General features: G+C 40.3%; 1 protein-coding gene across 1 annotated transcript in view; it reads right to left on the reverse strand.

Moving 5' to 3' along the window:
* LOC124714323 (glycolipid transfer protein) overlaps positions 1-16158 on the reverse strand; it is a 69483-nt gene that overhangs the window by 41071 nt on the left and 12254 nt on the right. Inside the window, exon 3 of the mRNA XM_047243011.1 lies at positions 12394-12512. Within this exon, the coding sequence (XP_047098967.1) occupies positions 12394-12512 (119 nt within the window). The remainder of the gene's footprint in view (positions 1-12393; positions 12513-16158) is intronic.

Raw genomic sequence — 16158 nt, forward strand, 5'->3', positions numbered from 1 at the left:
TGTACTTGGATTGTCAGTTCATGTCTTGTTATCAAAATATCGACGTATATGGAGGGGTGACTTATTGTGCATTGAAGGTGAAGCAGATTTATTGGACTGAGCATGAAACTGTCTACCTCTAACATTTAACTGAAGAGAAATAATGATTAAGCTGACTAAATCAAAAACTGGAACAGCCTGTTTTCCAGATGTCATAACTAACTGGGTTAGCAAATCCGCTTCAGACCCGGACATGTAAACATGACAGCAAAAAATGGTTTCCAAATTTGGTTTTAATCTTTTGGAAAATGTGGTGCATGTAGACATAGTGACTCCCTCTGTTACACCAAGCAGAGGTTGTTCCTAGTTTTACAGATTCAGATTCTTTGAATAGAGTGTCCTGGTTTCAAGAAACTTAACCACATGACATTTCTATACACTGTTTAAAGGCCAATGTCATGCCTGCATCATTTTATGTTAATTACACCAGTTTTATCTCCACGAACATTGTTTCATAAAGCGTAGGTCATGGAAAAATTATAGATATGTTAATGCAAAATTGGGTGCACATTAACATTGTGAGCATAGGAAATTTGACAGGGGTGATAAGAATTGTCACAAGCGATGGGGAAACGTTAATTCTGGGAATATAAAAGTGGGGTTATATTGTACTTTAAGTACATTTTCTCTATCTCAATTGGAGGAAGTAATCAGGTTGGATGCACATGGAGACGTATTGGCAGAGTCAACAGTGGTTTATCACTTTCAATGTGAGAAATATAAGAGCAATTACACTTCCACTGCGTAAAAAGCTTAGATACAAAAAAGTTTTATCTAGAGCAACATATAGAAGCATGTGCATGTCAACTTAAACTGAAGGAGGGCTCTTTTATAATTGTAACAGTATATAGTTCCCCTTCAGGATTGATGCCTTGTTGTGCTATCTGTCAGATAGGGGAAAAAAAATTATTATTTGTGGGGATTTCAATGTTGATTCACTGAAAGAGTGTAATAGGAAGAATTACCTGGCAGTCTTGCTCGGTTCTTTCAATTTGACATCTGTCATTAATTTTCCTACTCGGGTATTAAAGGACAGCAGCACATTGATAGATAACACTTTTATAGACCAAAATAAGTTTAAAAACATAAATTCTTTCTGATCATGGTGCTTAGCTACTTACAGTATATGACATAGCTCCATTCAGTAATTCAAAACTACCCTCCAAAGTTGTGCATTCAATTAATGACTCAACAATTAGAAATTTCAGAGAAAATCTTCAGCAGTTAGACTGGAATGAGGTGTACAACGAACCCGATGCTAATTTAAAATATAACTTATTTCATGATACACTTGTAAGAGAATTTGAAAACTGTTTCCCCAAGAAAGTAATTAAATGTAATTATAAGAAACCACGCAAAAAAACCTTGGCTTACTAAAGGAATAAAAATATCTTGTAGCCACAAAAGGGAACTATATCTAACAACAAGAAAGAGTAATGACCCAGAAACAGTCAAATATTATAAAAACTACTGTGCTACATTAAGAAAGGTTATTAAAAAGTCCAAAAGTATGTGCATCATGTCTGAGATTAATACCTCTGATAACAAAATCAAAACAATTTGGAAGATTATTACAAGGGAGACAGGGCAACCAAGAGTACAGTACCATCAAGGCGAACGGAAACTTGACAAACAACAAGCTGGAAGTCGAAAACCTTTCGAATAATCATTTTTTAAATGTTGTAGAGAAAATAAGATCTAAATGTTCATTAGAAGAAGCAAGGCAGTTAATGGAAGAGACCTTACCCACACCATTTGATACAACTGAAATTCCACCCACCTCTCCTTCTGAAATTAGGAAGATAATAAACTCTCTTGAGAATAAAAACTCACATGGAATTGATGGCATTTCCAGCAGGATAGTAAAAGCTTGTTCCCAAGAGATAAGTGGGATTCTTAGCCACATATGTAATAGCTCTCTGAAGCAAGGTATTTTCCCAGATAGACTTAAGTATGCCATTGTTAAACCACTGCATAAAAAAGGGGATACGTCTGATGTCAACAACTACTGCCGAATCTCTCTTCTGACTGCCTTATCCAAAATTCTTGAAAAAGTAATGTATTGTAGAGTAGCTTCACACCTTTGTAAAAATAAAGTTTTAACAAAATGTCAGTTTGGTTTCCAGAAAGGTTTTTCAACGGAAAATGCTATATATACTTTCACTAATGAAATATTAAATACTCTGAGTAACCGGAAGTCACCCGTTGCGAATTTTTGTGATCTCTCAAAGGCTTTTGATTGTGTAAATCATGGAATACTTCTAGATAAGCTCAAGAACTGTGGTGTGAATGGGACAATGCTCAAATGGTTTAAATCATACCTTACTGGAAGAGTGCAGAAAGTTGAAATAAGCAGTTCACATAATATGCAAAAAAAACTGGTGATTTCTCAAACTGGGGAACAATCAAGAATGGGGTGTTGCAAGGTTCGGTCTTGAGTCCTCTTCTGTTCTTAATATATATTAATGACTTACTATTCTATATTCACGAAGATGCAAAGCTGGTACTTTTTGCCGATGATGCAAGTATAGCTATCACACCCAACAGACAAGAATTAACTGGTGAAATTGTAAATGATGTTTTTCAGAAAATCATTAAGTGGTTCTCTGCAAATGGGCTCTCATTAAACTTTGACAAAACACAGTACATACAGTTCCACACCGTAAATGGAATGACACCATTAATAAATAAAGACTTCGATCAGAAATCGGTAGCTGAGGTAGAATATTCAAAATTTCTAGGTGTATGCATTGATGAGGGGTTGAACTGGAAAAAAAACACACTGAAGATCTGCTGAAACGTTTGAGTTCAGCAACTTATGCTATTAGGGTCACTGCAAATTTTGGTGATATACATCTCAGTAAATTAGCTTACCACACCTATTTTTATTCTCCACTTTCGTATGGCATCATATTTTGGGGTAACTCATCATTGAGTTAAAGAGTGTTCATTGCACAAAAGCGTGTAATCAGAATAATTGCTGGAGCTCATCCAAGATCATCCTGCAGACACTTATTTAAAAAGCCAGAGATCTTCACTGTAGCCTCACAATATATACATTCACTTATGAAATTTGTTATTAACAATCCGAACGAATTCAAAAGTACTAGCAGTGTACATGTCTACAACACAAGGAGAAAGGATGATCTTCACTACTAAAGATTAAATCTAACTTTGGCTCAGAAGGGGGTAAATTATGCTGCCACAAAAGTCTTTGGTCACTTACCTAATAGCATCAAAAGTCTGACAGATAGCCATATAGCATTTAAAAGGAAAGTAAAAGAGTTTCTTAATGGCAACTCCTTCTACTCATTAGATGAATTTTTGGATATAGTAAGTGGGTAATTTCCCCAACCCCCACAAAAAAAGTGTCATGTAATATTTTGTGTAATGTAATATTTAGGCCGGTCGCAGTGGCCGAGCAGTTCTAGGTGTTTCAGTCCGGAACAGCACGACTGCTACGGTCGCAGGTTTGAATCCTGCCTCGGGCATGAATGTGTGTGATGTCCTTAGGTTAGTTGGGTTTAAGTAGTTCTAAGTTCTAGGGAACTGATGGCCTCAGATGTTAAGTCCCAGTGCTCAGAGCCATTAATATTTTGTATAGACACCTTTTATTAACCTGACATGTTCCACATCATTACGAAGTGTCGTATTCATGATCTATGGAACAAGTTCTAATCTAATCTAATCTAATCTAATGTCATCTCATCTAATCCAATCCATTATGAAACTTTATTTTTTAAACAATTCCGCTGATGCTACCCGACAGAGAAACACAAGTATCTTACTTTTTTCATGGGGATACTGTTCCTTCACTTAGAACTGACCCACAGCAAAGAATTTTCTCTCATAGCCATTATAATGTTTCACGGACTACAAAATGAGTCATTCTAAACATTAGCTTTCATTTTCAACAATATCCTGCATAATTTATGGGGGTCAACTATAACACATCAACACATTTCTTCGCTTACAGTTGGGGGTGGGAGGTGGCAGAGGAAGGTTTCTCTCACAGGCATTATATAATATTTCGTGTACTATACAGCTATACACTTGAACAGCTAAATTTCTGGAGATAATTTTCAAATATACACCTCATACTCTTTAAACATTTGTTTGAAAAATGTTTTAAGACAGTTGCGCATAGTACTGGTTAAGTAGAAAAAATGTCTGAAGAAAGATATGTGAAGGATAATTTCTATAGAAGTAGAATACTTAATACTTTGACACTTACTCCGATGCAATGTTGTGTAGAGGGTAACTTACCCGAGTTGTAAAAACTTGATATGTACAATTAAATACAAAATTACTGAAGTTGTGAAAAGTGTCTCACTCTGGCTGTAATTCCACCTCTGTTGGCAATAAGATAAAACTGTAAATTTACTATGGAAAGTTTTGGCAGCCTCAATTTGTCAAGTTATTATAAAAGCCGCATGTTTAAAAAACTTCTTCCTTATAATTATGACTTGAAAGAATATTACTACAACTTTACTGTTATACACATATACTGTAGTGGACATTAAGATCCAATATTTAACACATCAAGAGAATGTTGTGTGCAATGATAAAGGTACACTTCAGTAACAATTGGGACATTATTTTTTATTATTATTATTGTTTTTTAATCACAGTAAAACAACCAGAAGTGCAAAAATAAGCAGCACATATTACACTGATAATAGTTACTAACTTTATCATCTGTCAGTAATTACAGTAATTAGTTGTAGAAGGGGGAGAGGGAGAAAAAAGGGGAAGAGTTTATGAGAGCTTTGGAAGATTTATGATAAAATAAGGTAGACACAATAGACAACATTCCTTCAGAATTTCTGAAATCGTTGGGAGATATGGCAACCAGGCAACTGCTCAAGTTGGTGCATATGATCTGCAAGTCTTGAAACTCATTAGAAAAATTTCATCCACACAATCCCGAATATAGCAAAGACAGATAAGTGCAAGAACTATCATACAATCAGTTTAACAGTTCATCCATCCAAGTTGCTGATAAGAATAATATACAGAAGAATTGAAAAGGAAACTGAGGATCTGTTAAATGGCAGTCAGTTTGCCTTTTGAAAAGGTAAGGACACCAGAGAGGCAGTCAACTTTGTGACTGATAATGGAAGTAAGAAGTAAGGAAGATCAAGACACATTCATATGATTTGTTTACCTGGAAAAGCTGCCTACAATGTAAAATTGCACAAAATGTTCAAAATTCTGAGAAAAATAGCAGTAAATTATAGGGAAAGACAGATAATATGTAATTTGTACAAGAACCCAGAAAGAACAGTAGGAATGGAAGACCAAGAATGAAGCTCAGATGAAAAAGGATGTAAGACAGGTGTAGTCTTTTGACCCTATTGTTCATTCTCTGTATCAGGGGAGCAGTGGTGGAAATAAAAGATAGGTTCAAGAGTGGAATTAAAATTCAGGGTGAAAGGATATCAATGATAAGATTCACTGATGATATTACTATCCTTGATAGAAGTGAAGAAGAATTACAGCATCTGTTGAAAGGAAAGAGTAAATTGAGGAAATACTAAAGAGGAATAGTAGAAATCAGATTAGTGATAAACTTAACCCAAGAGTGGGGGACCTGGAAGTAGATGAAGTTATGGAATTCTGTTACCTTGGAAATGAAATAAAACATAATAGATGAAGCAAGCTGGACAACAAAACCTATGAAAGAAATTTTTGAGAATGTATTTTTGGAACAAACCAATAAATGGTAGTGAATTGTGGACTCTGAGAAAACTGTAAAAGGAGGGAATCTTAAGTGTTTGAAATGCGGTGCTATAGAAGTATGTTGAAAATTAAGTGGTATGGTCAGATAAGAAATGAAGTTGTTCTCTTTAGAATTACTGAAGAGAGGAGCATGTGGAAAACACTAACAGGAAGTGGGGACAGTATAAATGGACAAGTGTTATGACATCAGAGAATAACTTCCGTGGTACTAGAGGAAGCTGTAGAGCATAGAATTGCAGGGGAAGACAGAGATTGGAATACATCCCACAATTAATTGAAGATATAAGGTGCAAGCGCTACTCTGAGATGAAGATGCTCGTAGAAGAGACAATCATCAGAGTCCATAATGAACCACTTGGTCAGAAGACTGATGATTCAACAAATTTCAACAATTAGAAGTGCAAGTAGCCTCTTACCGGAAGCATTCAGATGCTAAGTGAAGCATCATGCATCAGTCACACCTACGAGGGTAGTCCCAAAAGTAAGGTCTCCTATTTTTTTATAAGTACATAGACCTGTTTATTTCTACAATGGTTTACATCAGTTTACACTTTGAACATTTAGCTATTTTTCGACATAATCCCCATTTCTGTCAATTCATTTTTGTAGACGCTGTGGCAGTTTTTGTATGCCCATGTCATACCAGCTCGCCACCATATTGTTCAGAAAGCTATGAACCAGGAGAGCAACAGTTTGCCGAGCAATGTGTGGGCGAGTGCTGTCATGGAGAATGTGTACACCCTTGCTCAACACTCCTCTTCTCCGGTTCTGAATTGCTCGTTTGAGTTTTTTCTGAGTCTCACAGTATCTGTCAGCGTTAATTGTGGTACCAGTGGGCATAAAGTCAACCAACAATACCCCTTTCTGATCCCAAAAAACGGTTGTAATGACGTTACCGGCAGACTGTGTTTGTTTGAATTTCCGCAGCTTTGGCGAAGAAGGATGTCCGCCACTGGCATGATTGTTGCTTGGTCTCAGGTGTAAAGTGGTATGACAATTGAGTCCAGTAAGTTGTCCTGTTCAACTGGAAGGCGGTGAAGAAATGCGCGGGAAGCATCAACTCGTTGCTGCATGTGGTCCTCAGTCAGCATGCATGGCAACCCATCTTGCGCACACCTTCCGGTAGTTCAATTCTGTGAGCAGTGCTTCGGGAAACCTCAGGAACCAATGTGCAGAGATCATCCAGGGTGATCCGCCTATCTTCACACATGCTTTGCTCAACCTTCAACACTGTCGCCTCCGAAACTGACAGTCTCCTACTCCTTTGTTTGTCATGAATTTCGGTCCGACCAGCTGCAAACTCTCTACACCACTTACGAACATTTTTGACATCCATGCACAACTCACCTTACACTTCTGTCAATTGGCGATGGATTTCAATCAGCGCAGTGCCCTTTGCGTTCAAAAACCGAATAACTGCGCACAATTCACACTTGGGGGTAACATCCAACGGGAGCTCCATTCTCAACGGCTGCCAAATCAAGACTGAGCACCTTAGCATGGTGTGCACATGTTTACACACAGCGTGTGAAGCACTCTTCATAACAGTGTGACCAACTGCACACAAACAGAGCTCTGTACTAATAAAAAAATAGGAGACCTTACTTTGGGGATTACCTCATATGTGTGAACATTCATCTCCCATTAGAGCATTTTCTACGTTTTACATTGATATATTCTACAGGGCACTTCATCCAGGTCTTACCACACTGTTTAAAGAGTGATACGACCTATCCTCAACTGTAAGGTATTCTCAGCCACCCTCAATTGTATAATTAAGATTATGGTTCTAACTGTTACCAGATTCTTCCCCAAAGAGCCTAAACCATTGTTGATGCTGCCAGACCCTATGCTTAGCTTAGATGTATTATGTTACCTGGTAATCACTTCCCAAATGGTTCTGTACCAGTTCTGACATCCCCCTCCCATGACCACTACCCAGCAATAAAACATTGTTGGTCTTCTTAAAACTTTTTAAAAATGTTGTGGATCACCTTCTTTTCAAATTTCCTAATAGTTTTGGAAAAATTGCAGTTCAAATACTTTTGAATAATATACCAACCATCAAGCTAGTAGTGTATTTTGTATATACTTTTGAATAAAAGGAGACAATTCATTGAAAAGAAGAAACACTGAGTTACACACACACACACACACACACACACACACACACACACCCTGTTTATGCGCCATCTAGAAGAAACTTTCCTAGCCTCCCAAAATGTCCAATCTTAATCTAGTTGAGGTTGATTGATGATATCTTCATGAGCTGGGCTCAGGGCCAAGACACCCAGTCCTCATTCCTACACCACCTCAACATCATTTCTCCCGTCACCTTCAGCTAGTCCTCCTCAACCAAACATGCCACATTCCTGGACACTGACGTCCACCTCTCCTTTAGCTCCATCCACACCTCTGTCCAAATTAACCCCCCCCCCCCATATTCTCCCATCACCCAATGAATCAGCTACAAAAAGAGTGCTTTTCTCATCACCCTGGAATAGAACAATTGAACCATATACTTTGTCAGTGCTTTCATTACCTCTCATTATGTCCTGAAATGAGGAACACCCTATCCATGATCCTTCCCACTCCACCTAAAGTGATGTTCTGTTTCCCACCCAATCTATACACCATCCTGGTCCACCCCTATGCCACCCCTAATTTGAACTCCTTGCCACATCGATCGTATCCCTGTGGTAGACCAAGAAGAAAGACCTGCCCAGTTCACCCACCGAGCACTGTCTACTGCAGCCCTTTCACAGGCTTATCATATCTCATAGCAGGCTGGGTCACTTATGAAAGAAGCCATGTCATATACCAACTCTGTTGCAAACATTGCACGGTCTTTTATGTTTGTATAACTACAATACCAGCTGTCCACCAGGATTTTACTTCTTGTTGTTGTGATCTTCAGTTCAGTTCAGAAACTGGTTTGATGCAGCTCCCCATGCTATTCTATCCTGTGCAAGCCTCACCATCTCTGAATAACTACTGCAACCCACATCCTTATGAATCTGCTTACTGCATTCATCATCTTGGCCTCCCTTTATGATTTTTACTCTCCCTGCTTCCCTCCAATACTAAATTGGTGATCCCTTGATGACTCAGAAAGTGTCCTACCAACCGATGCCTTCTTCTAGTCAACTTGTGCCACAAATTCCTCTTCTCACCAATTCTATTCAGTACATCCTCATTAGTACATGACTTACACATCTAATCTTCAGCATTCCGCTGTAGCATCAAATTTCGAAAGCTTCTATTTTCTTCTTGTCTACACCATTTATCGTCCACGTTTCAATTCCGTACATGGCTACACTCTGTACAAATAGTTTCAGAAGAGGCTTCCTGACACTTAAATCTACAGTCGAGGTTAACAAAATTCTCTTCTTCAGAAGTGCTTTCCTTGCCACAGCCAGTCTGTATTTTATATCCTCTCTACTTCGATCAGCATCAGTTATTTTGCTCCCCAGATAGCAAAACTCATTTACTACTTTATGTGTGTCATTTCCTAATCTGATTCTCTCAGCATCAGTTGATTTAATTCAACTACATTCCATTATCCTCATTTTGCTTTTGTTAACTTTCATCTCAAATCTTCCTTTCAAGACACTGTCCATTCCGTTCAGCTGTTCTTCCAGGTCCTTTGCTGTCTCTGACATAATTACAATTTCATCAGCAAACCTCAAAGTTTTTATTTCTTCTCCATGCACTTTCATTCCTACTCCAAATTTTTCTTTTGTTTCCTTTACTGCTTGCACAGTACACAGATTGAATAAAATCGGGGATAGGCTACAACTCAAGTTTCAATTCCTTTCATGCTTCTTGACTCTCATAACTGCCATCTGGTTTCTGCACAAATTGTAAACAGCCTTTCACTCCCTGTGTCTTACACTTGCCACCTTCAGAATTTGAAAGAGAGTATTCCAATCAACATTGTCGAAAACTTTTTCTAAGTCTACAAATGCTAGTAACATAGGTTTGCCTTTCCTTAACCTATCTTCTAAGAAGAGTCATAGGCTCAGTATTGCCTTGCGTGTTCCTGCATTTCTCCGGCTTCTACCAGATTTTTCCATTCATTCGTAAACAATTCATGTTAGTATTTTGCACCCATGACTTATTAAATTGATAGTTCGGTAATTTTCACATCTGTCAACACCTGCTTTCTTTGGAATTGGAATTATTATATTCTTCTTGAAATCTGAGGGTATTTCATCTCATACATCTTGCTCGTCAGATGTAAGAGTCTTGTCATGGCTGTCTCTCTCTAGGCTATCAGTAATTCTAATGGAATGTTGTCTACTCCTCGGGCCTTGTTTCGACTTCAGTCTTTCAGCACTCTGTCAAATTCTTCATGCAGTATCGTATCTCCCATTTCATCTTCATCTACCTCCTCTTCCATTTCCATAATATTGTCCTCAAGTAGATCGCCCTTGTATAGACCCTCTATATATTTCTTCCAACTTTTTGCTTTTCCTTCTTTGCTTAAGACTGGTTCTTCATCTGAGCTCTTGATATTCATACAGGTGGTTCTCTTTTCTCCAAAGGTCTCTCTAATTTTCCTGTAGGCAGTATCTATCTTACCCTTAGTGATACATGCCTCTACATCCTTACATTTGTCCTCTAGCAAACCCTGCTTAGCCATTTTGAACTTCCTGTTGTTCTCATTTTTGAGACGTCTGTATTCCTTTTTGCTTGCTTCATTTACTGCAGTTTTATATTTTCTCCTTTCATCAATTAAATTCAACGTTTCTTCTGTTACCCAAGGATTTCTACTATCCCTTGTCTTTTTACCTACTTGATCTTCTGCTGTCTTCACTATTTCACCTCTCAAAGCTACACATTTTTCTTCTACTGTATTTCCTTCCCCTGTTCTTGTTAACCATTCCCTAATGCTCTCTCTGTAACTCTCTACACCCTCTGGTTCTTTCAGTTTATCCCCTTAAATTCATAAATTTTTGCAGTTTCTTCAGTTTTAATCTACAGTTCATAACCAACAAATTTTCGTCAGAATCCACATCTGACCCTGGAAATATCTTACAATTTAAAACCTGGTTCCTAAATCTCTGTCTTATCATTATATAATCTATCTGAAACGTTTCAGTGTCTCCAGGCCTCTTCCATGTGTACAGCCTTCATGATTTCTAAACTAAGTGTTAGCTGTGATTAAGATATGCTCTGTGCAAAATTCTACCAGGCGGTTTCCTCTTTCATTCCTCACCCCCAGTCCATATTCGCCTACTATTTTTTCCTTCTCTTCCTTTTGCTACAGATGAATTCCGGTCCCACATGGCTATTAAATTTTCAGTCTCCCTGAACTATCTGAATAATTTCTTTTATTGCATCATAGATTTCCTCAATCTCTTCATCATCTGCAGAGTTGGTTGGCATATTAACTTGTACTACTGTGGTAGATGTGAGATTTGTGTCTGTCTTGGCTACAATAATGCGTTCAGTATGCTGTTCGTAGTAGCTTATCCTCGCTAGTATTTTTTATTCATTGTTAAATCTACTCCTGCATTACCATTATTTGATTTTGTATTTATAACCCTGTATTCACCTGACCAGAAGCGTTGTTCCTCCTGCCACCGAACTTCACTAATTTCCACTATATCTAACTTTAACCTATCCATTTCCCTTTTTAAATATTCTAACCTACCTGCCCAATTAAGTGATCTGACATTCCACACTCCAATCTGTAGAATGCCAGTTTTGTTTCTCCTGATAACCATCTCCTCCTGAGTAGTCCCCACCCATAAATCGAAATGAGGGACTATGGGACTATTTTACCTCCAGAATATTTTACCCAAGAGGACACCATCATCATTTAACCACACAGTAAAGCGCATGCCCTCGGGAATTACGGCTGTAGTTCCTCTTGCTTTCAGCCGTTCATAGTACCAGCACAGCAAGGCTGTTTTGGTTAAAGTTCCATGCCAGATCAGTCGCTCATCCAGACTGTTGCCCCTGCAACTACTGAAAAGGCTGCTGCCCCTTTTCAGAAACCACATGTTTGTCTGGTCTCTCTTTTGTATTGACCTGAATACATTAACTGGAAAAGTTTCAATGGGTTCTGTCATCCTGAACTACTTACCCATCTCCTAAATTTAGTTTGCAAGATTGTCATTTTGCATTCTAACTTTTCCTCATACCAAATCAAGTCTGTGTCAGACCACTGATACTGTTTTTGTAGTATACCAGAAAACTAAAACTTGTATAATGCAACTGTGGTACAGTTAGTAAAATTCGAGTGACAATAACTTATTGACAGGGTCACATTCTCCTATGTGATTCTAAAACTTTTAGGAGGATCCAGTATTGCAATATGTGACACATTTAAAAACCTACAGACCTTCAGGGGATGTGCATAGTTGCAGCAAAAGGGGCATCTTGAATGGTTGTGCCTGCTGACCCGTACTTTTTAAATCAGGCTTGCCACACTCGCTTAGTGTCACGATTTGAACTAAAAAAGTGAGTGTAATCTGAAATAGTGTAATCAGTGGACACAATTGTAACAACAGAATAATAAAAAAAAGCAGAAAATAGTTTATTGTGTCATTTCTCATATGATATATAAACTTTTGCCAAGTTGCTGGTAGCATTAGGTATTACCTTCTCAGCCAAAGCAGAGCATCTGTTGCATAGTTGCCATTTTCTTGTTTCTCTATAAGAATCATGTCATTAAGGTACATGAACCGTTCTTTGTTACTTTCATACTTCTCTGTAAGTTTCTGCAAAAGAGAGAGAAAAAAATGGAATTGACATAGTACCAGCAAAGGAGAACAATATTAGACCTAGAAAATTAGGAGCACTAGTTTATGCATTGACTTTTGTGTTGACACAAAAAATGCCTCAAACTGGTTTCACAGCTGCCAGTGCTGATGAAACTTACCAAACAAAAGCGCTGGCAGGTCGATAGACACACAAACAAACACAAACATACACACAAAATTCTAGCTTTCGCAACCAATGGTTGCCTCGTCAGGAAAGAGGGAAGGAGAAGGAAAGACAAAAGGATATGGGTTTTAAGGGAGAGGGTAAGGAGTCATTCCAATCCCGGGAGCGGAAAGACTTACCTTAGGGGGAAAAAAGGACAGGTATACACTCGCACACACACACATATCCATCCACACATACACAGACACAAGCAGACATTTGTAAAGGCAAAGAGTTTGGGCAGAGATGTCAGTCGGGGCAGATGTACAGAGGCAAAGATGAAGTTGAAAGACAGGTGAGGTATGAGCGGTGGCAAATTGAAATTAGAAATTAGCGGAGATTGAGGCCTGGCGGATAGCGAGAAGAAAGGATATGCTGAAGGGCAAGTTCCCATCTCCGGAGTTCTGACAGGTTGGTGTTAGTGGGAAGTATCCAGATAACCCAGACGGTGTAACACTGTGCCAAGATGTGCTGGCCGTGCACCAAGGCATGTTTAGCCACAGGGTGATCCTCATTACCAACAAACACTGTCTGCCTGTGTCCATTCATGCGAATGGACAGTTTGTTGCTGGTCATTCCCACATAGAACGCTTCACAGTGTAGGCAGGTCAGCTGGTAAATCACGTGGGTGCTTTCACACGTGGCTCTGCCTTTGATCGTGTACACCTTCCGGGTTACAGGACTGGAATAGGTGGTGGTGGGAGGGTGCATGGGACAGGTTTTACACCGGGGGCGGTTACAGGGGTAGGAGCCAGAGGGTAGGGAAGGTGGTTTGGGGATTTCATAGGGATGAACTAAGAGGTTGCGAAGGTTAGGTGGACGGCGGAAAGACACTCTTGGTGGAGTGGGGAGGATTTCATGAAGGATGGATCTCATTTCAGGGCAGGATTTGAGGAAGTCGTATCCCTGCTGGAGAGCCACATTCAGAATCTGATCCAGTCCCGGAAAGTATCCCGTCACAAGTGGGGCACTTTTGGGGTTCTTCTGTGGAAGGTTCCGGGTTTGAGGAAATGAGGATGTGGCTCTGGTTATTTGCTTCTGTACCAGGTCGGGAGGGTAGTTACGGGATGCAAAAGCTGTTTTCAGGTTTTTGGTGTAATGGTTCAAGGATTCCGGACTGGAGCAGATTCGTTTGCCACGAAGACCAAGGCTGTGGGGAAGGGACCGTTTGATGTGGAATGGGTGGCAGCTGTCATAATGGAGGTACTGTTGCTTGTTGGTGGGTTTAATGTGGACGGACATGTGAAGCTGGCCATTGGACAGGTGGAGGTCAACGTCAAGGAAAGTGGCATGGGATTTGGAGTAGGACCAGGTGAATCTGATGGAACCAAAGGAGTTAAGGTTGGAGAGGAAATTCTGGAGTTGTTCTTCACTGTGAGTCCAGATCACAAAAATGTCATCAATAAATCTGTACCAAACTTCGGGTTGGCAGGCCTGGGTAACCAGGAAGGCTTCCTCTAAGCGACCCATGAATAGGTTGGCATACGAGGGGGCCATCCTGGTACCCATGGCTGTTCCCTTTAATTGTTGGTATGTCTGGCCTTCAAAAGTAAAGAAGTTGTGTGTCAGGATGAAGCTGGCTAAGGTAATGAGGAAAGAGGTTTTAGGTAGGGCGGCAGGTGATCGGCGTGAAAGGAAGTGCTCCATCGCAGCGAGGCCCTGGACATGCGGAATATTTGTGTATAAGGAAGTGGCATCAATGGTTACAAGGATGGTTTCCGGGGGTAACAGACTGGGTAGGGATTCCAGGCGTTTGAGAAAGTGGTTGGTGTCTTTGATGAAGGATGGGAGACTGCATGTAATGGGTTGAAGGTGTTGATCTGCGTAGGCAGAGATGCGTTCGGTGGGGTCTTGGTAACCAGCTACAATGGGACGGCCGGGATGATTGGGTTTGTGAATTTTGGGAAGAAGGTAGAAGGTAGGGGTGCGGGGTGTTGGTGGGGTCAGGAGGTTGATGGAGTCGGGTGAAAGGTTTTGTAGGGGGCCTAAGGTTCTGAGGATTCCTTGAAGCTCCGCCTGGACATCAGGAATGGGATTGCCTTGGCAAACTTTGTAAGTAGTGTTGTCTGAAAGCTGACTCAGTCCCTCAGCCACATACTCCCGACGATCAAGTACCACAGTTGTGGAACCCTTGTCCGCCGGAAGAATGACGATGGATCGGTCAGCCTTCAGATCACGGATAGCCTGGGCTTCAGCAGTGGTGATGTTGGGAGTAGGATTAAGGTTTTTTAAGAAGGATTGAGAGGCAAGGCTGGAAGTCAGAAATTCCTGGAAGGTTAGGAGAGGGTGATTTTGAGGAAGAGGAGGTGGGTCCCGCTGTGACGGAGGACGGAACTGTTCCAGGCAGCGTTCAATTTGGATAGTGTCTTGGGGAGTTGGATCATTAGGAGTAGGATTAGGATCATTTTTCTTCGTGGCAAAGTGATATTTCCAGCAGAGAGTACGGGTGTAGGACAGTAAATCTTTGACGAGGGCTGTTTGGTTAAATCTGGGAGTGGGGCTGAAGGTGAGGCCTTTGGATAGGACAGAGGTTTCGGATTGGGAGAGAGGTTTGGGGGAAAGGTTAACTACTGAATTGGGGTGTTGTGGTTCCAGATTGCGTTGATTGGAATTTTGAGGTTTTGGAGGGAGTGGAGCTGGAAGTGGGAGATTGAGTGGGAGAGACTGGGTTTGTGTGCAATGAGAGGAGGTTGAGGTTTGCTGGAAAGGTTGTGAAGGGTGAGTGAGTTGCCTTTCCGGAGGTGGGAAACCAGGAGATTGGATAGTTTTTTAAGGTGGAGGGTGGCATGCTGTTCTAATTTGCGGTTGGCCTGTAGGAGGATGCTCTGAACAACAGGTGTGGATGTGGGAGAGGAAAGATTGAGGATTTTTATAAAGGATAGGAGTTGATGGGCGTGTTGATTGGCTGAGTGGATGTGTAGGTGAAGGATTAGGTGGGTGAGGGCAATGGACTGTTTGGTTTGGAACTGGTATAGGGACTGATGGAAAGAAGGGTTGCAGCCAGAGATGGGAACTTTAAGTGTGAGGCCTTTGGGGGTGATGCCAAATGTCAGACAAGCCTGAGAAAATAAAATATGGGAGTGTAATCTGGCTAGGGCGAAGGCATGTTTGTGGAGGGAATGTAAATAAAACTTAATGGGGTCGTTGTGAAGGTGTTGTGAGGGTGACATGGTACTAGAAGGTGGAAAGTGGAACACGAGGCTGAAATGAAAATGAAAATAAATATGAAAAAATACATGGGGAGAGATAAAGGTAAAATTAGAAAGCAAATGGAGATCTGGTGTGAAAAAAGGCGAAAAAGGGTTGGTTAGGGCTGGGCTATGTTGATCCTGTGGTGAACTTGTGTAGGTAGATAATGATGTGCATAAAGGATAGGTGGTTGTGTTGCCGCCAAAACACGTTAAAGGGTGGAGAAATTCGGGAAAATTTCGAAAAAACTAC

Source organism: Schistocerca piceifrons, chromosome 1 (assembly GCF_021461385.2).
Source record: "Schistocerca piceifrons isolate TAMUIC-IGC-003096 chromosome 1, iqSchPice1.1, whole genome shotgun sequence".
Lineage (NCBI taxonomy): Eukaryota > Metazoa > Arthropoda > Insecta > Orthoptera > Acrididae > Schistocerca > Schistocerca piceifrons.